The sequence below is a fragment of the Thalia democratica genome, chromosome 3, assembly GCF_965202585.1.
Source record: "Thalia democratica chromosome 3, ktThaDemo2.hap1.1, whole genome shotgun sequence".
Lineage (NCBI taxonomy): Eukaryota > Metazoa > Chordata > Thaliacea > Salpida > Salpidae > Thalia > Thalia democratica.
Window position 1 is genome coordinate 57,077,302 of NC_139167.1, and position 24,977 is coordinate 57,102,278.

A 24,977-nucleotide genomic window follows, 5' to 3' on the forward strand; every position below is an offset into this window, starting at 1 on the left:
CGTTAACAATAAAATACAATAACAACATTAGTAATATAATCATAAAAAGTCCTATTTTAACTTTAAAACGTACAAAATTCTATAATTTTAATAGCTTTTTGAGTATCAGTTAATGTAAATGTTATAGTTATAAGACATTTTTATTATTTAATAGTTTAAGCACAAAGTTTTCTTACATAGTTAAATAACCTCAAAAACACTAACAAAAAACTATAACTTAATAAATTACCTTGATCATATTAAAGCTATTATCAAGCTTTCAAAAAAGATTTTGATAGGTTTAATATTTACCAAAAAATAATAAATTATATTTAATTAAAATTAAACATATTCATTAGCTTTCATAGAATTATTTACAAAAAAAAGTGGTTTGATATTAATAAAAGGTAAGAGTTAAGGATAAATTTTAAAATTGACGGATTAAAGTTGTGAAAATAATTGTAATTAAAAACTTCAAGTATTTCTTAAATTAGAATAAAAATACAAAAAAGTTTTTAATTTGTAAATCAAAGTTACATTTTGATATTGAAATGTAATTTTAATAAATTTGTGGGTATAAAAACTTTCATAAATTTAAAAAACAAAACTAATGTTGAGTACAACTTTGTTTTTGCTTTAGAACTCAAATTCATTAGGTTTGTAATCGCTGTTTTAAGTTGTGTTGAGTATCATTTCGTAATGATAATAATTTTGTCCTGGACAAGACATGAAAAGGTATCCGTGGTGTGCATCTCGATAAGTGCACCAGGTCCTATGACCAAATATTTAGATGCTTTATTCGTCGTTCAATAAACTATACTATAGTAATATCAATTATTACGTTTTTCATAACATGTTAAATTTTCATAATAATATAATTTGATTTAGGTGCTTGAATTAAGTTGCAAAGATTTGGCACAAAGCAAACATTCTAAAGACTATTTGATTAACAATTTCTATTACCTTGTTTAAAAAGAATGCTTCCAGTCTTCTACAGTAGTTTTTCAAGCAAAAATATGTTATTCAATAGTAATAAAGGCTGTGTTTTAACAACAAAAACTTTTTTACAAGAAAATTTTGCTACTTACTGAAACAAAAGTATACAACGCAACGAGATTTATTTGAAAGTAAAAATGCATTAAAAAAGTTTACATTTAAAAATAGACGTAAGCTTTTGTAAAAAAGAAACATATATTGGTCTGCTGTATAAAACTTTTTAATACTTTTGTTGTTTAAAGAAAAAACCTTTTTAAAAACTAGTTTTTGACTAAATGCTTAAAATTAAAACTTGTATGTACTATTTATTGCGGTTTTAGTTTAGCTGTTCTAAGTTTTTATTTTATTTAACTAAAAGAAGACATTTGTTGTTCGTGAATTTATCTTTTAAAATCAAATTGGACTTTTGCCAGATGTTGAAAACTATATGATAATATTTGCTATTCGGAAGAATGAAGAATATTAACACATTCAATACGTTTACAGAGAACATATTTCTGTTTTTGATAACATTGGGCTCTAGTATCATGCTTTGATGCTGATAATACTTTTCTATATTTAATTACAACCAAACTTTTGGATAAAAAAAATTTCAAAGGGTTATAAAAGTCTTGTTTTTTATGCTTCTCTATAAGTTTTGACGGTGCTTAAAGTTTATTTTGTAGCAAGTCATTCTTAATTGAAGTGACAAAAGTTCTCAAAACATGTTTTACTCAATTTAACCTTTTTGACAACAAAATCAGTTGTTGTTACTCGTAAAAACAAAAAACTGTTATGCTTTGTAAATAAAACATAACAAACTTTTTCGCTTGAGTTTTTTAACTATTGCTTATTGCAATTTATTCTAATTTATATTTGTGAATAAAGGAACTTACAATTACATTGTCCTGTTCAATTAGTGAAAAAATATTTTTTATTAAAAAAAAGTTTCGTGACATATGTTTTCTATCGACTTATTTTCACTGTATAATAAGCTGCAGCAGTTATACGCTGACTTTGTTCAAGTATTTCGTCTGTACATATTTGTTTTAATTAAACTTTGTTTTTAATTAAAGCTTGACACCGATATTTTTTGTACAATGGTTAAAACTTTATCTTATTTAGTTAATAATCTTAATCTAGGAGATTTACCAAGTTGAAAATCAGTATCGATTGCAATCGTACACACTATAGCTAAAATAAAACAACAAATAGTCTTATTTTCTAGTTTACAGAGCGTCTCTAATTGAGTAAGGTACTGTTATCTCTAATTACAACTTCTTTAATTTTTTTTTAATTTCTACTGAATACTCTTAAATTATATGTTTTGAACTAGTTTTATCCTCTTAGTTTTATAAATGAAGCAAAAGTTTTGAGGTTTTGCGAAACATCAGACATGGATCTCTTATCAAAGGATAGTTGACCATAAAGTTCGTGTGACGAAGTCACACGTAGTATGGAGATGAAAATTCGTACACTTACTAATGACGACCTAAATCTATACATTAATTTTTTTTAAGGCGATCCGTTGAGTAATTATGACGTCACACCGAAATTGGTGTTTTAAGCAGAATGAAGTTCGTGTGACGAAGTTACTGCATGTATGGAGATGAAAATTCGTACACTAACTAATGACGACCTAAATCTGTAAATTAAAAATTTTCAAGGCAATCCGTCGTTTTAACTATCCCTCGATAAGATGCGCATAACATCAGACTATTGTAACTACAGATTTTTCTCAGTAATAAATTTGTTTTTTACTGTAAATAAGGTTTGTTCCTACTTTTAAGACTGATAATTGCTGGTAATTAATCTTTATTTTTTGCCTCAGCTCAAAACTGGTTTACATTAGGTAATTCTTAAAAGTTCAGCTACTATTTTTAACAACAAAACTTTAAACTGCTGGCAAATTAAAGAAGTTTGTAAGATAGCTGTTTATACTAACAATTTTTTCATTATAAATGTATAATGATGTTTTGAACATATAAAATGAAAATTAAAGCAAACATTATGTTTTTGTTTATCTAAAACTCAATCCTGTCCGGTCTTTAAAATCAAAAGAGGATCTTCATCCCATTTTAATTGTTATTATTTAAGTGCTTTATAGTAATGTTACAGTTTTAAAGTTAGAAATAAATCTTTTATTATAATGCTTTATGACGTATGCTAACTTCAGTAACTTAACGAACGAATAAAAGTGCATTATTTAAAAAAAAGCAAGTTACAGATATATGTTACATTTTTAAGTATTCGATAGTCTTTGTATAAGAGCGTGATTTGTAACAAATATGGACAAAAACAATAATAAGCCAGAAACAAAACCAAAAAAGAACAAGATTAGCGTTGTTATAAATAAAAATGAAGAAAGTAAAACAAAAGATGTGTCAAAAAATAATAGAAAAAAGTCAGAAACGAAACAACCAATTAATAAAGCTAACGTTATTAAAAACGAAAAAGAAGAAATTAATAATACAGGTGTAGTTTATAGCAAAGACGGAGAAGTAAAAAAAGATAATAACAAGTTAGAAACGAATCAACAAAACAACGAAACTCCCGATGTTCAAAACAAAAAGGAAGAAAACGAGCTGAATGAAGATGACAAAGATTTTAAAAAAGAACTGGCGATAGAAGCAAGCATGCGACAAGTTCACAAGCAAATCTTATCGAATTTTCACAAAGTCAACCCGGCCGAAATATTGTATTTGGACAACGAACATTCCCAGAACTGGATGAAGGTTAACGCCGGAGTGAACGTTTGTCTCGACCTGATGAGGAAGCTCTTCGACAGAGGAATCGAGAAGTTCCACGAAAAATTTCTCAAACTAGACATCGATATCAGGGAAGACGATCGCAAGCAAGTCGAAAAGTACCAAGAAGGAACAGCGTACACAGTAAAAGACGATAAAACTTACCCGAACATAAGAAAGTGCATCGACTTTTTCGCAGAAGAGTTCCTTCGCGCTGACAGGGCGGAGCTGGCGAAGCAGATATTCCGAAAGACCGCGCCGTTTCAGTGGCGGGACGAAGAAAGGGGCAAGTTCAACTTGGCGGGAGCGGGGTGCAAGAGGAACGAGGAAAAGTGCGACGAGGAGTACTTCTCCTTGGCCGAGCACTTCTTCGCAAACTGGAAGAAAAGAAGCTGTTTTAAGGGCAAAAACGGAGATGAAAACGGAGATGAAATCTTGAGGAAGTTCCGCGCCGTGAGAAAGTACGGTGATGTGTCAGGGAGGGAGAAGTGTGACGACGAAAAGTTTCAGGAATATTTCAAGCAGATGGAGGAGCTTTTGAAAAACTTGGTTGGGTTGGACGACGCAGGCATAAAAAAAAAGGCCGAGGAAGGCTTGAAAAAGCTGAACTTTATAAAAGGTAACAAGGATGTTATATCTTTCAAATTCCAACTGGAAGTGCTCGCACAAATGCGAAAGGAGGCGAAAGAGATAGGAAAGCTGGCGTCTTCCATCGGCGGAGAGTTGACGGATGCGGACAGACGCGCGAACGCGAAAAGCGCCCGCTCGTGCCAAAACGCGCTGTACGACTTGGAATTCGAGATCATGGAGAAGTTCGTGATCGGAAAGCTTCCCGGAGATATTAATGTGCAAGTGAATGAGAATCTCTTTGATATAATTAAGACGAGGAGGGACGCCAAAGAAGCTTTCTTTCAACTAAACCCTTTTCTGCACCCGAAAAAGTAGTTAGTGTGTTTTTGAAAAGTTAAAACACTGAAGTGTAACAATAAAAATTACGTTTTACAAATGGCTGCAATTTTTTATACAGGTGTAAACAAATTTTCATGACTTTGAAACTTTAAATGTTCAAACTAGCCTGCGTTGGTTTGAGCTTAATTTTTTTTTAAGTTTATAAAAGTCTTATAAAAGTTTTAATAAAAAATACCTAGTATTTACATATGAAAAAAAGAGTTTATAAAGAAAACTTATACATGTAATAATTTTCAATATAACTATGAAACATTATTTTGTCATAAAAATTATAAATTGGAATACAAAATTATAAAAATCATAACATATAACAAGATCTATATATCTTTTTAAAACCAGTAGAAAGTAAACTAAATTAAAACCGGGTAGTAATAATCTTTGACGATTACTGTGTACAAAATGCACAAAATCTAATACAATAAAACAAAGTTGATACGTGAAATATTTCATAAAGTAATTTAAAACATTCCTAATAAATTTACCAAGTTAAGGGTAAAGTTACCAAAATTCAAAAAATTAAGAATTCTAAATACTAAACGGACGTTTATTTATTTTTATTTAGTTTAATACTCGAGTAATGATTTGGCCTCTTTCTCATTAAAATTTTTGAATATTAATCATAATAATAAGTCTGAATACTTGAAAGTCCATAAAAGTTTAAAAAAAAAGTTGACAAAAGTTGACAAATTAGTGCTTGATACTTTTTAAAGAACTTGTTGCAAGTGTAGACACGTAAACGTTCGTTTTACCTACTGTCTACTATGCCTAGGGTTAGTTTATCAGACTTGCAAATTTCAAGGTTCATATAATAATTTTCTAAAGTCACTTGTAGAAGTGGTCTTCACAGTGTGCATTTGTGCATAGCGTGTATAGAAATTATTATATTTAGCACAAAAAGTTTAGTAGGCTTAGAATATTTTTTATTTAATTTTTTTTAGTTTACAGAGTTTGTGTTTAGGTAAAACTTCCGATTTTTTAAACAAAACTGAGTGTAATTTGTTAGATTTTATTAAATATATAATTTTGCCTCAATCATAAGTAACGTCTTGAAATTTTAGTTTAATTTTTTAATAATTTAACTACTTTTCTGGTTATTAAACAAAAACAAAAAATGAAATCTTATGTAAATTATTTTAAGCAGCCAAACAATTAGTTTTCTTAAATAGTGTTAAAAGCTGTCATTTTAATCAAAACATACATACGTCAACTTTACTGTTGTGGTAAATAACTTACAAATTTAGAAAAATGTACTATATACAAGTGAAATTAATTTTTACTAAAGTAGTTATTGAAAGCACTTTAAAAAAAAAAAAAATTTTTGATTATTAGTAAAATCCTTTCAATAATATTGATAAACAAATTTCATCTCAACAAACCTTCATTTTTTTGCATACATGAGTTTCCTCTTATAAAATTAAAACTAAATCAAATTTCATGAAGTACATAAAAGTATTAAAGCATAAAAATAATATAACGTTTTTGTTTATTTACTATAAAAAAATGCAGAAAACCACTACCGTTTATAAGTTTAACTTTTTATACAAAAAAAAACAACTACGTCAATGCTGGTGATTTTATGATGCACTACTTTAAAACTAACGCTGAAAATATTTTACTTACTTATGTAAACTGTTTAGTTTGACAACAAGCTACATAATGATGGTTATTTTTAACACTGTATTAACTTCAAAAAACTGTTTTTTTTAAGTCATTTACATCGTAAATTGGTATTGAACTAAATATTTATAAAAAGCTGCATGATTTCACTGCTCTCTCGAAAATGGAAGCTGTTCTATTTTTCACATACGGGATATTTTCTCGCGTAATCCTTGCCTCGAAAATGGTTTTTGACAAACTATCAAATTCATTTTTTCGTTGATGAACTACATAAATATAAACCATCTCGTCAGTCTGCAGTTTTGTACGATCAAAACTTAACAGCTTCTCTTCTAAAGCTCGACAAAACTTTACGACAGACTTTTTATCGCGGTAATCTTCGAACTGAATGTACAGCGTGCTGGTGATTTTCGGCAGAACAAACCCAATCATGTCAATTAGGACAAGTTCCAAACAGTCGATGCTTACTGCGAGCTTATCGACTTGCAGTCTTGAAACTGCTCAGAGCTCAATCAAGTCATACCTGTAAAATTGTAGTTTTTGTTTAATCTGATTGGCTGTTTAGAAACTTATCTAAAAAACTTTATATAACTGGTAATAAAAATATAAAGCCGTTTAGTATTAGTTTTCAAACAGATCGCACGTATTTTTATTGCATCTATATAAAAACTACTCATTGAAAACAACATAATACTTGTCAATGTAGCGAGCATTGCGCAAAACCACCTGAAAGTCTCTTCATCGTGAGATAACCTGATATGAAAATGACTTATGCTTGTGAAAACGTTTGAAATGAACTTGTACTTGTCACTGCTCGATATTCTCCGAGCACTGAAGCTCACGCTTTCGTTTTTGAGCTCTTCCTTCATGCTTTGAACTATTTTGCAGTCTGTTATTTTGCCCAACTCAAACCAAGCCGGCTCCTCAAGGTTGTCGACGTTGTCATTTAATTGTGTAAGAAAATCAGCAACCAGTTTACTAAATGCTTCTTTGTCTTTATCAAGGCTTTCTTGAGAAAAACCCTTTTCCATAAAAGAAGTCAAGGTTTTGCTGAAAATGCTGTTTTTATCAAAGTGTTTAGAATTCAAAAGATGTGGAAATAATCCAAGCACTACTTTTCTTAGTTCTTTATGTGTAACAATTACTTCTTTTTTCAAAGAATTTTCCATTACAAACCAAGCCAAGAATATTTACAAAATATTTAATTTTAGTTGTAAAATATCTACCAGCTTTAAAAAGTAAAGATTTCAACAATTTTATCCTTAAAATTTTATAAAATGATATTTTATTCTGACTAAAAAAAATATGTTACGTTTATTTTAAAGATAAAAAAATTGGTAGATTCCTAAATTAATTAGTTTTTATTTTTTTTGGAAAAAATAATTTTCTCTGTACTTTTAAAACAACAATAAAATTCACAAGTAATACAAAATATTTTAAATAACCAAATAAATGCTTTTAAACACTCGTTTTTGTTTTTTTATTAACGAAACATTCTTCAAACTTTTCACAAAGTACTTTAACAATAGCTGTATTTTTTAAATGAGCTTTTGTTTAAAAAAGCATTAGTCATAGCTCGCTTTTCAATTATTTTGAACGTCATGTTTTACTTATTTTTGAAAAGTTAACATTGTAATTTAGTTTATATATATTTTGTGAGTATAAGAAAATAGCAGGTAAACTAATTTATCTAATAATTAGCAAAGAAGATAAAAAATATACTTCTAAACTTTTTAACAGCAAACTATTTATTTCTTTTTTAAATTGCTTAAATATATTTTAAAACATACCAAATAAAAATAAACAAATTAATTTTACTTTTTTGTTCTGTAAGTTGGAAGTTTAGAAAAAGTACTAAAATATTTTTTTTGTTAAACACTTTGTTTGAAACATTTTTTGTTTAAACAATTTCAACCTCTACTAGTAAAACGTTATCGCAATTAATTTTTTCTTGTTTACTTAATACTTATAAAAAAACTTGAAAATTTCATAAAACACACAACAATAAGTTACATTGTGAACGTTATAATGTTATTGATATTTATGTTATTATAAATTGGTCATGTTATTGTTAAATAAAATAATAAAAAATCAATTGTGACACAAGAAGACTTTTTATTTTTATTTTGCAACTTTCGAATGCCAAACTTCTGTAATAAGCGAATGAGAGTTGAATTCATTAAGTAAATTAATAATAAAAATTTACTACAAACACATACGAATTCTAGTTTGAAAATTAGATCCGTATATCAGTTTAAAAAAGGATCCAACACATCGCTATCAGGTCAGCTAAATCAATTTTAAACTTAAACAAATTTAAATTTTTTTTAAAGTACTTAGAATTTTATAAAATGATACTATAGTAATATATGTGTCATACAACTTGTTAACGCAAACATGTTTTAACAAAAAAACAAAAATGAATTAAATCTCAAAACGGCACTAAAGACTGTCCATAAACTTATACAAGAATTTTTAGTAATCGTACCTGACATCAACTAAAAGTTAGCTCGTCAGTTGAGTACAATTAAAAATGTTACTTTAGATAGCTTGAAGCAAGCAAGTTCTCGGTGAAATCACATTTAACATTCGACCATTTTTCTTCAAGGAAGTTGTACATGTAAATAATATGATTTCTGTATGTAGGAGTTGTGAAAAACAACAAGGCTATTGTCAACACAAAAAGCGTCGAAATACCAATTTTTCATTTCATGCCTTTTCTAACCGGACTCTATTTTGGTAAACTTTCTTGAACAGCTGTCAAATACTTCACAGCTTGTAGTTTTAAGTTCCAATAACAAACATTTTTATCGAATACACTATAAAAACGTTTCTTAAAACTAGGAATTTGACTACTTAGACATTTATTTTGACAATTTATTTAGTACTTTAACAATGTAATAAGAAGTTTTTTGTATAATTGTAACAATTTATTATCGGTATGTTTCTTTTTCTCAAAAGAATAAAAACTATTAGTGTGTAATAACTATTTAATTTTTAAATAAATAAAACTAAGGTTGTTTTAACGCTTTTGTTTTGAATTATTTTATTTAGTATTTTTAGTGGTTTGTAGTCTTACTTGAACAAACAAATATTTATTAAAAAAGGCATTTTACTTACGTTTGTAATCAATTAAAAGTTTATAAAAAGCAACTTAAGCGATAATATTTACAAGATTGTAGCTGATCTAGTTTTCGAGTTGGTGGTATATAATATAATTATATACTAAATTGTACCAAATTACGTTTACATATGTAGTCATTTTAATGTGATTAAATTGCTATATAATCTGTTTTAGTCAAGTTGAAATAATCTGAAACCAATTATATAAATAATTATTAGAATAAAGCTAGGTAGTTTTTTTTTTCAAAATGAGAAAAATTTAAAGTTTAAAAATTATATCTATTTATTTTATTTTCAGAGTGCTGAAATAAACACTTATTCATATTTAATTAATAGTTAAAAAATTACAATATGAAAGACTCGTTAATACAAACCATATATGTAATTACAACTGTAAATCGACGATATTTTAGCTTTCTATAAAAGTCAGTTAACACACATAAAATGTGGTTTAAATTTTAACTTATACTTTTAGGTAATTTAAAAATTTACGTGTAATTGAAGCTTAATTATTGTAAGTTAATAAACTGGAAATCGGTTGGTTCTGTTTTACGCTTAAAATTCAAACTAAGAAACAAAAATACACGAGCCTCTTAATATAGGAACTGAAACCAGAAATTCAAGGTATTACTACTGTCAAGTCCAATTCTCATTAACTTGGATGGTATTATTGTGCCGTCACAACATTTTACGCAAAAAAAACGATTATTGTACGCCTGCTTTGTTTATGTGAATGAAAATGACGACAAATTTCAATATGACGACAGAAAACTAATCACTCCTTTCGTATAAAGTTTCTGCGTGGCGTTCTCAGTTGTATGACGTCAGAGTTGTCTTCTTCTGAAATTGAATTAGCAGTCTAAGTGATGATGGCATTAATGGAAGTTTATCTAAAGATGATAGCTGTCAGTTTTTGTCAAAGTCTGCTAACAAAACTAAGAAACTAAAGAGCATCTCTGCTAGGTGTAAATACTCAGTCATGTCAGAAGAGAAACATTTTTGTATTGTAACGCCTTGTTAGTTTTATTTGTACTAAATTCTTTGATTGTATGTGACGTTTTGTTGAAAATAAATTAGTTCTGGGCATGACGTTAAACTGTTCTGGTGTATGAATCGATAACCGAAAGGTTTTTTGTACACCAGATCCTTGGACCAAACCTTTTGAGCGTATTTTTTTGCCGTTCAATAAACAATATATAGTTCTACTTCAATGATTTTTTTTTGCAAGTTTCTAGCACTGTCAAGATAAAACTGCTGCACATAAAAACTAAACTTATGATAACCATTTTCATGTTACTTTTAATCTTTTTGTAATAATGGTTATTAGCAAATAACCAAAGTATACTTAAGCAAAATATTTTAACTTAAGTATTTATTTAGTGTTCAGAACTCCTTCTAGAATTGTGGTAACCCTACTCTAACTTATCTTACTCAGAAACTAACTTGTATACTTTTTAAACTAGTATTTTTCACAAAGTTAATTGCCTATAGCCTTACTTAATAAATGTTGTAAGTCTAAAACAATCATTACAAAAAGAAAAAAAAAACTAATTCTTTGTAAAACAAATCGTATATATTGTTATTAAAATAGTTTTGATATGTGAGGATATAAATTCTAAAAATATTTTACTTTTTGTTTTATAAAAGTTGTATATCTAAAACATGCCTAAAACATGAGTTCGCTCTTCCTGTTAAGTTTGCATTTATGGGTAAGAATTTAGTTGCTCAAAGTAAAACTGTAGTTAAAAGCTAGGTTAAATCTTGTTATCAAGCCTTTGTTTTACAACATTTAATAACAAAGGAAAAGTTTTAAAAAAGGAACTAAATAAATCAAAATGCATTAAAACTACTAAATTATAAAAACAATTTAATTGTGATATAAGTAAATTAAAAGAAATAAGCTTTATATTAACCACAAAAACTATAAGAAAATAGGTTAAATAAAACTGTAAACTTACATAAACCTTAATAAAACTATCTAATGAATAAATTAATACTATTTATTAAAACTTTTATACGAGTATTTAATCAGTTATAAACAAGATTTTACTTTAAAACAACCTCACTAACAGCCCCAAATACATAAAAGTAAGTCGTCTATTTTTCACACTTGTTTTTAACTTTAAACCAAACATAGAGCTAAATTTATTTTTTTATTTGCCCATAATAACTAATTAAAACGATACATTAACAATTTAAGCTATCAATAGCAATACACACCTAAGGTTGAAAATTTTAATTAAAGTGGGTCATTTTTTAGAAATATAGTCTAATAGTATAAATTAAACTAATTATTTTAATATTTAATATCACGTTAATAGTTTTATTTTAATCTAGCAATAAACTTAATTGTTATATAAATTTGTTAACAAAGGGTAAGCTAAAACGTTTAAGAATAAAAAGAATTAAAAAAAAAAATTCTTTGATAAAATGAAACTTCTCAGCGTTGTCAAATTTTAATCAAAAGTTTACAAGTAACTATTAAGCTATGAGAAAAAAAAATTAAAAATTATGGTATCAATTAACTAGAAAACATAATTTTTAGTTAAATATACAATTAAATTATGTAAAACATGACTAATTTACTACATAGAAAACATCAAAAAATTGTACCTTTTGGTATGTAAAATGGGTAAAAAAGTTTTATAAACTAAGAAATTAAAGAGATAAGTTATCTCGTATTAAAAAAATAAGAAAAATTATATGAGGAAAAACTCACTTTGAAAATTGCATATAAAAAGAAAATACATGATGAATGACTTTTGAATTGGAAATGATTAAAGTTAGAAAAGCACTTACACTTTGAACAACTTCAACATTTGGCCTAATTAAGATTATGGTGATATATATGTATTAATTTAATTTGTTTTCTACAGATTTTCAAAATAATATTAAAACCATGTAAGCTTTTTGAGGTGCTTCAAATAATTAAATAACAGTAGTATTTTAAATTAAAATTAATTAAATAATTAAAAAAAAATTACAGCTGTAAAATAGTCACCTCGGAAGCATAAAAACTACTTAGTAACAAAATTGAATAGTGAAAAAAGATAAAATACAGTAAAGAAAGTAAATCTAGTTAAAAACTGCTTTGCAATCAAAAAAAAATTTAATACTAAACTAAAAAATTAAAAAATTCTAACTCCTAGATATATTAGAATTACTCTGCAAAAAAGCATAAAAACTATTAAGTTACATAAATTATAAATATTAAAAAAAAGTTTCAAAAGAAAAAATATTAGAAATTAAATTTAGTTGAAAACTCATTCAAAACTACTGTGCTCGAGCACTTATAAAATAAGTAAAAATTAAAACTTAATTAAAAAAATCCGAATTCAAAACCACTGATTATCATCAACCGATGACCCTGGCTCTGAATTGCGTCGTTTCCACGGCGACGGGTTCGTGCCTCACCAGCTCCCCGTCCACCGTCATGCACCCCTCGCCGTGCCTGGTGATGGGGGCGAGCCTGACCCTGGTGCACGGGATGACGGTGACGAACTGGCCGCCCACCTCCACGTGCGAGCCGTCCTCGAACGCCAGCAGGCACCGCAGGAACTTGGCCTTGGACTGGAGAAAATGAAAAATGTTGGTAAAAGTGTTTAAGAACAAGTGTTGATGGAATGAAAACAAGTCGTATTTGATATTTTAAGTGTACATGCGAAATAGTTTAAACAAGTTTTTAGCTGTAAGACTTCCTATGGAAAACTAGTTGTCTTTCTACTTTATAAAAAATTTTTTGAATATCAAATAGTACAACATTTAAATATAAAACTTATATCAAAAACTAGTTTAAATCCTAAAAAGCTGGTAACCCGAAAAGTAAAACAATTGTTCGACTGTTTCAAATTTCGCTTTTCGAAACGCATTTTCATGACATCCTATTTAGCGGGCTCAGTTTACAAAGCAGAAAACTTATCAAATGTGTACATAAAACAAATAAACAAACGATTCCGTATCTGAGGCAGTAGAGGTAAACGACGCTTTCCTCCAACTTGCTCGGCGGCATGGTGAGCATGTCGCCCGCCATGTGGGACAAGTATATCATCGTCACGAACACCACGTCCTCCTCCACTTCCAGCCAATCACCGTCGAGCGTTTGGTCACGCGCTTCATGCTTCACCAGTTCCGCCCTGCTGTCCGTCCTAGGCCGCCTGTGATTGGTTTGTACTTACTGTGATGTGATTGGTTTGTATTTACAGTGACGTAATTGGTTCGTGTTTAGTGTGACGTAGTTGATTTGTATTTACTGTGACGTAATTGGTTCGTGTTTACTGTGACGTAGTTGATTTGTATTTACTGTGACGTAATTGGTTCGTGTTTACTGTGACGTAGTTGATTTGTATTTACTGTGACGTAATTGGTTCGTGTTTACTGTGACGTAGTTGATTTGTATTTACTGTGATGAGATTGGTTTGTATTTACTGTAATGTGATTGGTTTATATTTACCGTGATGTGATTAGTTTATAATGACTGTGATGTAATTGATTAGTATTTACTGTGATAGGATTGGTTCATATTTACTGAAGTAGCAGAATAAAACTTGGCATAAGTATTGGGGTCAAACTGTAAATTTGTCTTTAAAGCAAGTTATGAGTGAAGCTAAATTAAGTCTAGCGGTACTAAACTTATGCTGTTTTACGCTTAAATGTTAAATACTAGAGCCACGTCGATCTAAGCGCAAAAGCCCATAGAGTAAAAAAAAAAGATCTAAGAAACTCGAATTATGTCAACTACGAAGAGTACGTTCCTGCTGCATGAAATTACAACTACATGCCTGGCTTTGCGTTCTAGTTGTTTGATCATTACGCGCGTAGCTGATTCCGGCTGATCGATATCTTTTGTATGTTCAAAGAAAGATAATTTGAATTTCTTTAGATATCATAATTTTTCTGCTTGCGATACTTAAACTTCATAATTTTTCTGCTTTGTATAAATGAATTAAGAAGAATAACTGATTTTTTTAAAAAATTTCGTTAAAGAGTTGTTAAGCTTTTTAAATCTTACTTTACTTAAAAACACAGTGTTACCATAGTTTTTATTCCTAAAATTAGCTTGATTTTGTTATTACTAAAAAAAGAGCTTTAATAACTTTAAGATATTGATAGAAACTTGAAAAAATAGAAAAATTTTACCCAAATCAATGAAGTTTATAAGTAAAAAATAGCACAAATTTATTTATATAAAAGTATAAATATTTTAAAACTTATCGCAACAGCAATATGAAGTTTAATATTTGTTTAACAACTAAAACAAAGCTTACAAAAAAAATATATTCATTAAAAGAACTGAAGGTAATAATTTTATTCTATTATTCAACTTTTACAGACTTATACAGAGAATAATTTATGATACTTATCAAAAATTAAAAGCTCTCAAATATGATATATTTATTAACATTAATCATCAACTTGCAAACAAAAATATTTTAAACAGTATAATATTACAGAAATTTATTAGAAAAGTTCTGTGTTTATACTTATTAAAATAAAGATTTTACCCTATCGATTTAACAAAGGCAAAACAAGGTAAAACGACCAAATTGTTTACAATTCCTTTAACTAGCGAGCAAAAACATTTTAACAAATTGGTTGGTCGAGTGTTTCATACAATACTTCTTGTTTTTGTTTTTTATTATTCCTCGTTTTTGATGACAATTTTACCAACAAATACAATTAAACAAAATTGGAAGTTTTTTATTGTTATACACTTAAAAACGTTGTGTGCATAACTTTTAAAAACAATTGTAATTCAAAATACTGTTAACTTAGTAGAGCAAAATCGCTACTTGGAAATCAAATAAGGTAAAAACAAAAGAAAAAACAAATATGTACAACAGTTTTGTTATTACTTTAACTTTTCACAAAAAAAAAAACACAGTTTTATTTATCCTGATTTAAGTAAACATTGTGGTTTCTTCCCTTAACCTACTTTTGTAACTCTTGTCTAAATAGTCACTTATATATAAGAATAAGCTAAGCTCTTGTGAAAAGTATAAGAAAGGTGCTACACAGTTGTTTCATAAAAATGTAGCACTTAAATTATATTATTAGTTCCAAAACTTTTTCATTTCACAAAATACTACCGGTAGAGTTATTTTATTCAACTTTATCAAATGTTTTTGTTTTTAAACTACACTAAACTTTAATATTTAAAACTTTTTAACAAAAGTACTATTTATATATAGTACGAAGTAAGATTTTTATCTAAATTTTGTTATAAATACTTAAAACGTACATAATTTCTTACTTCTGTATAAATTTCTCTTAAAGAAGTGCATATATAAATCTTTAACTACTTTTAAAACATAGAAAACTATACACAACTTTCAGATAAAAATTTAAAAATTAAGTTTATCAATTATTTTTAAATAAATAATAAAACTAACTGTGCAGAGGAAAAAGCAGTTAGTTCATCATTTTCATTCGTTCTTGTGATGTGAGTGAGATTCTGTACAATAAAAATATTCATTTTATTTTTATTAAAAATTTGCAAGTCAAATGGTCATGCTTATTTTATGCATATAATCTGACTTTCTAAAACTTTATACGTTATTTTTTTAAATCTTTATAACAAAACTGTCTATTTTGAAAAAGTTCACTGTAAAATTTCATTCAATAATGCAGTTTATAATTAACTGCTGGTTTGGTTTTTGTAATGAGTCATTAAAACTAACCACAAAGAATGAAGTTTTTTTCAAATGATTTGAATAAAACTTATGAAAACTAATGGACAAGCTTATAAACTCCTGCTAGATTTATAAGTCAGCATATAATTAAAGTTGTGTTACTGAAGAAAACCTACTTGCAAAAAAAAGTAACTAAAAACTAAAACAAAAATATTATAGATTACTTTAGTACTTGAACAAAACAAGTATTTCTGTTCGAAAAAAAAAATTAAAAAAGTTAATTATATAAAAATGTAAATGCTACTAAAATGTAAAGAAAAAATTGTGTCGATAAAATGGTTATTTTTTATAATTTCTCTATTAATTTTTTTTATGTGATATCACCAACTTATAACTTACGTGTTGATTGAGAGGCTTGTAGGCTGAATTTTTGCAAGGTATGTATTTTATGTTTCCCCTGTATTTTCTCATGTTGATTGTCCGCACTATCGACCCTATTGTGAACCTAAACCCTCCGAAAAACCTGAGGTTATAAAATAATTAAGTAAGAATATTTTTTATGCTCGAAAACTCTTGCTAAACAACATGCTAAAATACGTTTTGTTATTTAAAATAAAATGAATGATTTAATCGAGATTAACAAGACTTTGTTATTATTCTAATGAAATTCATTGTCAAGCTTAAAAAGTACAAAACAGTTTCATGTTTTTTTTAGTCTTAGCCGACATTTAAAACTGATTACAATACTAAAAATTTTAAGACAAATATTTTCAGCAGTGCAAAGTGAAGTTCAATTATAAGTAAACTTTAACTAAAACATGATTAATAAATATTTGAATGACTAAACTTATATAAAAAAAATGTATAAAGTATACAAAACAGGCTAAGGACTTTAAAAGAGTTAAATAAGAACAAATAAACTAAAAATATATAAATATAACAGTACTAATTACAAATTAGAGTATCAAAACTATTTAATAACATAGAACAAACAAAAATTTAAACTTATAAAAGTATGAAAAGAAAACCTATGCACATAAAAAATAAAAACCGTAATTAGAAAATAATTAACTAAAAAATAAAAACTTATAAAAACCTGTATCTTTCGCTCTCAATGTCAACGTCAGCTAGGAAGCCCCACCCGACGTTCAAGAAGGAGTACAAGCAGCTCTGTGATTGGCTGACATCCGGTTCCTGTGTGATTCTGACCAATGACAGGTCACGCGATTTGAACCGTCCAATCAGGTGGAGGCAGTCCATCATCAGCTCGTGGTTGCTCGTTTTTATTTTGCTGTTGATTTCGACAACTTTATTTTCACTCAACTATATGAAAATATTAAATATACAAAAATGTCATATGTTTTGATTTTTCGAAAACAAATGAAAAGATCTCAACTTTTAGAGGAGAAATTATACTTATTAAATTTTTTCTAGATTTTTAAAATAAGTACTGAAGAGGTCTTTGACCGAAACTGAGTCTGCTTTAAATATCTTGAAAGAATTTAATATATACAAAGATGTTTTAAGTTTCTTACAGGTCTTCAGATTGTTTAATTATTTGTTTTAAGCTTTTTAAATAAGAACTTCTCATTATTTTTCTGTTAAAAGTAATCACAACACAGGTTGTCTAACACATTTGTGTGAGCCACGTAAGTTTGGCAATTTAGAATTTTTCACTAAATACAAAAATACAACATAATAGAAATAGTTTATCACATTTTTTTTAAAGACAATCTTTTTAGCAATTAAATACATAAAATTTACGCGGTTTTAAATAAATTAGTTTGAAGTTATATGCAAATTAAAAATGAATACAAAAAAACTTTGATCAATTTCATCAAAATTAAATGTAAGACAAATTATCCTTGATGTTAAAAACTAAATCAATTTCATTGAATTTTAATTTTCTCACTTTAAGTGTTAACATATGTTAGTCTAAAAATTCCATGTTAGTGATTTAATAAACAGCGTTTGGAAAGCACCTTAAAACTATTTATAATTATTAAAAATTTTAAGTATGTTTATTTGTGTATGAGATTAAAAACAGTACAATGAAGTATTTCTATTTAATTTTAAGCAAATTATACAGCAAATTTGTTCACTAACTTTTATAAAATACAAAATTATAGCATGTAGGAGAATTAACTTAAATAAAAGTATTTACATTGAATTTATTATTTTTGTAAGAAAGTTGTTAGCGTTTGTAAAATTGATAAAGTTTATTAACGATAAAAAAAAATATTTTAAACTGTAAAAAATGTTAAATAAAGTTAGAAAGGGCTTAAACTGTAAACAAAAAACAGATTCTAGCCTAAAAGTTAAATTATAACCAATTGATAAAATCTGTTTTACTTAAGCTTTTGGAGCAAAAATTAATTTTTACTAGTGGTAGCTCAAGGGAGTATAACAATGCTAATAAAAGCCCTGTCAGATATAAATAAAGATAAATACTGTCAAAATTCTTTCCCAAATTAAAATATTTTACGGTTTAGTTTATGGTGGGAAAAGGAAATAAATATTAAGCAAAAATAAATAAATAAACTGATTAAAATACTTTTGCGTAAAAATTTTGTTTTATAGTTTAAACAACTAATTTACATAACACTGCAATTTTTGCTGTAAAAATGTCGTACTTTGAATTTATTAAATTTTTTGTCATAATATAAGCTAAATTTATAGTTACTGATAAAACTTGATCAAAAAACAAGTAAGTTCAAGTAAATTATGTACTAAAAGTATTGATTTTATATTGAGCAATAAACTGGTTTTAAATTGATAGCAAAATTTATTATTTTGACTTATGTTAATTGAATGTATAATGTCTACTCGTTTAAAAAAAAGAAAGTTTTTTTATATAATTTGTCTGATATAAGCATTAAAAGTAAACTACAAATTAAAAATGCAATTTGATCAACAAAATAAAATTCAACTTTTTGTCGAAAAACAAATAATTGCATTTGCAGATGAATGAAAACAAAACAAACAAAAACATTTTATTTGTTGTTAAACATAAACATCGATTGATTAAAAGTCTTCATAGATTACATATGTACTTTTGTATTGCTAAAAAAAAAGTTTAAAACATATTTACTTATTATAGTTCTGAAGTAAAGCATTTTATAAAAACAAGCCTGTTTTAGCTTGAACACTTTGAAAAACAAATTTATACTTTTTTAAGCTAAAACAACAACGATAGCTTTTTAAAGTTGAAAACGATTAAATTTATTTTCCTAAATTATAAAAAATATATAACAAAATTATTAATTGTACAAAGTTTGAAGCAGTAATTAGCTTTAGCTGTATTAGATTTTAGTATATAAATATAAAGTTACAATTTATTCTGTACTAATTCAAAGTACTTTTGTAGGAGAAACATATTTTCAAAAGAATATTAAAAAATACTATTATACCGGAAGTATAATAAGTAATACAAAACAATGATGAGCCTTTATGTATTAAAATTTCAACTGTTTGTTTTGAAAACACAAAAGTATCTTAGTCAAAATAAAAAACATAATGTTTTTATGTTAAGCAAAATACTAATTGACACAGTTGACTAAAATATTTTCAAGTATTTTAACTTATGTTATACTTTTCTATAAAATTTTAGTTCAATAATTTTAACAAAAGAATTGTTTTCTTAGAAATACGTAAATTATATTAATAGTAAAAACTATATTAACAGTTTCATATAACAACAAAAATGACTCATGTAATTGATACTAAGCTTTTATCTTTTTTAATTTTTGAAACTATTTTTCTCAATTATTTAAAAATAAAGATTTCAAGCTTAAAAACTTAATTCGAAAGGTAATTTTTTAGGCAACAGAGGAAAAAAATTAGCTATTTTTTAGTTTTTTATAAGTTTTATATTAGTGTAATAAATTCACTTATTTTAAACAATTCTAAAAAAATATGGCGTATTTATAAAAACCGAAAAAAGAAAAGAAATTGACAGGGTGTAATCTCTTATAAGTTTATTTACATTTATAATTTACCTTGGTATAAAAAAATGGTAACCATGGTAACCAACCCGGTCGCTTGGTGAACAATGGAGGCTGCCAGCGCATTTCCCGATCCCCCTGGCAACACCCCTATCGGTATCCTGATGGCGGATTCCCTGTCGCCCCTCTTCATGATCCCGTTCACTACCTGTGTGACGTCATAGTACAAAAAACTGTTGAAAAAAAACAAAGTCACAGCTAAAAATTTAAAAATATATTATTTGTTTTTTCAAGCTGTGCTTATTTTTGCAGGTTTTTTGTGGAAAGATACTTTTATATTTTGTTTGAATAGTTTACCAAAAAAAAAGATTTGAAAAATAAATAACCAAACTATTTTAAAACTTAAAATAAACTTTTCGATGGGTTAAGTAACTTGTGACTATAAACAAAAAACACTTAAAATTCAAAAAGTTAAAAGCCAAGTAAATTGAAAGTTTTTATAAATATCAAGTGCTAAATTGTTTATCAAATAATATAGACTAACTTTTTCAATTTTTTTTTTTTTTGTAAATAGTAAAGTTAACTTTAAAATTTACAGTCAAAATTAATCTAAATTATAATTTATTTTAATGCTACAGCAATTTACAGCCAGGAGTAAAAGTTATTGAAATATATAAAATGAAACATAAAACACTTAAAAAGGTGGGTGTTAAAAAAAACGGTAAATATTTAAATTAATTACAAAATCTTTGTATTTAAATGACTTTTCAAGCACGTAAAAGTTTTATAGTGTTTATAATTATAATTATGACTAATAAATTAAATACTGTTTTGATTGCAACTTGATATGATTGTATTAAAACTGGAGTATTGACTATATTCATAAAAGCTAATTTTCACATCTAAATTTAAATTTAATACCTCATGAATTAGACCATCACCAGATACGATAATAATTGCGTCATAATTGCTCAAGTCTCTTTCCATAACATCCTTGTGAGCATGGTTTTGATACTCTGCAAGTTTTTTTGATGTTAGAAGTTGTTTTATACTATTTTCGCCTTGTATTAAAGGAATGTTTCTGACGATATTTAGTTTGCAAATTATGAACACAACTGTTTAAATTGCACAATAAAAAAGAATGAGTAGTTATTTTTTTATATTCAATTATTATCATTAAAATATAACTATTTCATTACTTATTTCGTACTTTGTAATTATTATTAGTTACTTAACTGAGCCATTTAAGACTAAAGACAAAAGTTATACTTCAAAAAATACATTATCCTATCAAAAATCAACTAACCAATCAAAAAGTGTTCGCAATTAGCTAGCTTTAAAAATCAATGATGATAAATTATTGAAGTTTGTTTTGAAAGCTAAAAAACACTGCTTCTGATAAAGTCCTTAAATAGCTTTTATACATTTCTGAATTGTATCTAGTTTTTTTCTTATAGACTATTGATGATATCAATAAAAACATATAAAAAACAATTATAACTTTGAAAACTAATAGGCTACTGTTCAAATGCAAAAAATTATTATTAAAAGTAATTTTTATTTATGATACTTGAATATATTTGAAATTACACATATACAAAATTTATAAAACTTAGATTAAAAATTCATTAAAAAAAATTAATATGCTATCAGTTTTAAAGCACGTTTTAGACTTTTTTATACATAAAAAAAAAAAAAACAAATAGCATCTTGAATTATCTATGACATTAAATATAGCATTTTTTCACACAACAAAAGTAACCTGTCTTAATTTATGTGTGGCTATAAACACTAACTATAAATTTTGTTTATACATTAATAAAAGGACCAAACATTCTAAAAGTAAATTTTCATGATGTTTATAAAGTATAGAATAATAATTGAAACTAGTGATGTACCTGTCTTGATGCAGGTGTGGCCAATGTCGGCTTCAGCCAGCAACTTGACCAGATGCTTCCTGTACATCTTCCACGCCTTCCCACTCCCGCTGAACGGGTTCACGTACACAAGAAAGTTCCTCTTGGAAACAGTGGGCTCCTTCGTCTCCAGTGATGACACTAGTGAAGACAAATAAATTATTGTTAGAAGTCGATTTTTATTTAGAAACTTTCTTAGTAAAATAAACGTGTAGCTTTTAAGAGGTTGAAAAATGTTTAGAGCTGTGAAGACACTGAAAATAAATCTTACTCGCTTAAAAGAACTGTTAGCTGAAAAACTTTTTTTAAGATAAACTTGTATTCTCATAGTTAAAAGCGTAGCAAAAAGAAAACAAAACAGTTTAATTTTCTCAACTACGCTGCTTAAAACATTAAAACAAATTTTAACTTCGTGAAAGACTTCTTTATTTAAAATTCAAAAATTTTTATAAAGATAAATCAGTAGGTTTTAAAAAGTTAAGAAAATAGCCTAAAGAAGTAGTTGATACTTATTTTGAAAATTAAACTTTAATTAACCATCGTCTTTGGATATTTCGTTTCCTCTTATGATGAAGTTGATTGTGTTGCTCCACAACTTGGCTACTTGGTCAGCATTACTGGAAGTCGTATGTATTCCAAATGATCTGAAACAAAAATACAGTAGATGCTAGTGGCATGAAGTTATAATTTTTGAATTTCAGAAATGTAGTAAATTTTGTGCTTGTGGTGGTTCATAAAACTTTTTTTATATTTTTTGAAACTTTAAGTTAAATTTTTTTTCATTTTGTTAATTTTTAACTTAAAAAAAATAACTGTTAATAAGCTTCACTCAATGCTCTGCTTTAAACAGGCAGTCTATTGAAATCTATTGAAATAAAATTAGAAAAAAATAACAGCTCTTTCTGTAAAAATGTGTGTAAACAGTCTTGTAGTATGACAAAGTAAATATTTAAAGAATAGAGTTTTATTAAAACTAAAAAACTGAAAAATTTACACAATATTTGATAAATAACTTGTTTCATTTAAAAATACTTGATCATTGTTAACAAAATCATAATTGATTTGAAAATAAGTAGTCATAATGACTTTAGTTCAAAAAGGAAATCATAACACTTTATATGTAACAAAAACTAATAAAACTAACTTGAACAAAAATATTATGTAAAAGTATATTAAAACTTTGTATGACTATGTATAGAATAGCAAAAACTTTAAATAAGTAATACAATAACAAAGTTCAAAACAATTTACAAAACAAAACAAACCTACTTTGACGGTGTCTGATATTTTTAGAGAAAAAACTATTTTTAACAGGGTATGAAAATAAAGTTATATAACGTTGATTTTTTGTAGTTACATTTCCATCAGTGATTCGACATCCTGTAAATGTAGTACTTACTAACAGGTTATCAAGACACACAAAATGATATTATATATATCTATTTTAACCTGTTATACTAATAATTATAAAAATAGTTTATAATACTAATTATAAAGTGCACAAAAAAATTAACCTGAATTCTCAAGCTACTTATAATTGAACTTACCTATGACATCTTTCATCAGTATGCTTTTAGAAGTCGAACCATTTTTTATTGTAAACTTTTCATTTGTCAATTCAATTGAAACAATTGTACCATTAGGGTAGAGTGAGAAAGTTCCTTTGAGGATAAATTCATCAATGCTTATTGAACAAAAAGCAACGTCTCTGTAAATTTAATTAACAAGTTGATGCTGTAGTTCCAATATAAAAAAAAGACAAGTGCAATAAACTTACTTTCCAACCATTCTAAAACGGAAAAGTATTGCTTTTAGTTTTAATAAAGCTGTAATTTGTAACAATTCAAATGTCTAATCAAAAAACTATACAAAAAAGTACTTTAATACTTTTACTGTCACACATGTTTGTGTAAAATATTTTAACTATGCAGATAGTTTTTAAAACACTTAAAAAAATAATTTATACAAACTTTTTAAATAACTACCTATACCTTAATAGTTTTTAGTAGCAAAATAGATATTTGTATAACTAAAGTACTAATTACATACAATTAAAGATTAGCAAAATTTAATTACTTTACCATGAATACTTTAGTATTTAGTAATAAAACAACCCAAAATTGTATGGATAATTTTAGCAATTAGACTAACAATAAATTTTTTTATTAAAAATGTACTTTTAGACTTAATTGACTTAGGTTAATTTCAAAGCTGGTAATTTTTTTTAAGTTTTTATTATTTACATTTAACAAGTTTGAATCTACAGCTTTCTATTTAAATTGTGACCTATTTTCATCTAAAAGCAAAGTTAATTCAAAAAGCATTGAAAAAACATACCAGCTTTCATACATATCATGGTAGTAAAAAAAAAAGATCCATTAAACTTTAAGTAGTATTGTTTAATATACAAACATAGTTTTAAATATTTGCTTTCATACCAGTTTAATTCAATTTTTACCTCTTTGAATAAATATAAGTAAAATTAAATGAAAAATACTATACCTTAAATTATTTGATAAATAAAAATAAAGTGTGTAGACTGAACTATAGACTAGTTTAATAAAACAATAAACATAAGCTTTGAAGCTTTAAAAACTACATTATAAGATTATTTAAGTGTATAACAACATTAAAAATATCACAACAAATCTAAATATTGTTGTGCTGTTTTTGTTTAAAAAAGATTAACTTAATCAAATATCTTTACAAAATGTAATATCTATTTTAAACTAGTTTGTTTACAGGATTTCCAATCTTTAAAGATAAAAAAAAAAACTACCCTGAGTGATCAAAAACTAGTCAGCAATACTATTGCTAATTACTAAATGAATTATAATTAAATAACCCTATTCAAACACTCAGCAAAAACACTTTTTCAAAGTCTTAATGTTTGGTTTATTAAATGTTTTTTTTAATTGTTGAGTTTATATTTAATAATTTTATATGGAATCCACCCCTTTGATATTATTGTTATCAAACACAACAATCTATTATTATTAACTTTCATTGTATATGTATGAACATAATTTATTTTGTTAAATTTATGTCATGAAAGTGAATAAAAAAAATCTATTAGTT

At 26.5% G+C, this 24,977-nt stretch overlaps 1 protein-coding gene across 1 annotated transcript; it reads right to left on the reverse strand.

The window, feature by feature from the left end:
* Nucleotides 1–12,622: 12,622 nt before the first annotated feature.
* Nucleotides 12,623–23,720, reverse strand: LOC145831712 (sphingosine kinase 1-like). Its single transcript, XM_082939027.1, has 12 exons — nt 23,677–23,720; nt 23,447–23,607; nt 23,165–23,279; nt 22,437–22,543; nt 21,882–22,040; nt 20,905–20,999; nt 20,073–20,191; nt 17,136–17,330; nt 16,439–16,562; nt 15,800–15,861; nt 13,360–13,564; nt 12,623–12,980 (listed from the first exon to the last, which is right to left on the reverse strand). The coding sequence occupies exons 1-12, from the start codon at nt 23,685–23,687 to the stop codon at nt 12,765–12,767; spliced, it is 1,569 nt and encodes a 522-aa protein (XP_082795153.1). The 5' UTR covers nt 23,688–23,720; the 3' UTR covers nt 12,623–12,764.
* Between the last annotated feature and the right edge of the window lie 1,257 nt (nt 23,721–24,977).

What these genes read in the sequence shown, in the direction of transcription:
- LOC145831712 (XM_082939027.1), bottom strand. An exon ending in ATTGTTCACCAAGCGACCGG is followed by an intron (nt 17,331 to 20,072) that starts GTTGGTTACCAT and finishes CGAAATCAACAG; the next exon opens with CAAAATAAAAACGAGCAACC. An exon ending in ACTGCTTTTTCCTCTGCACA is followed by an intron (nt 13,565 to 15,799) that starts GTTAGTTTTATT and finishes AACCAATCACAG; the next exon opens with GCGGCCTAGGACGGACAGCA.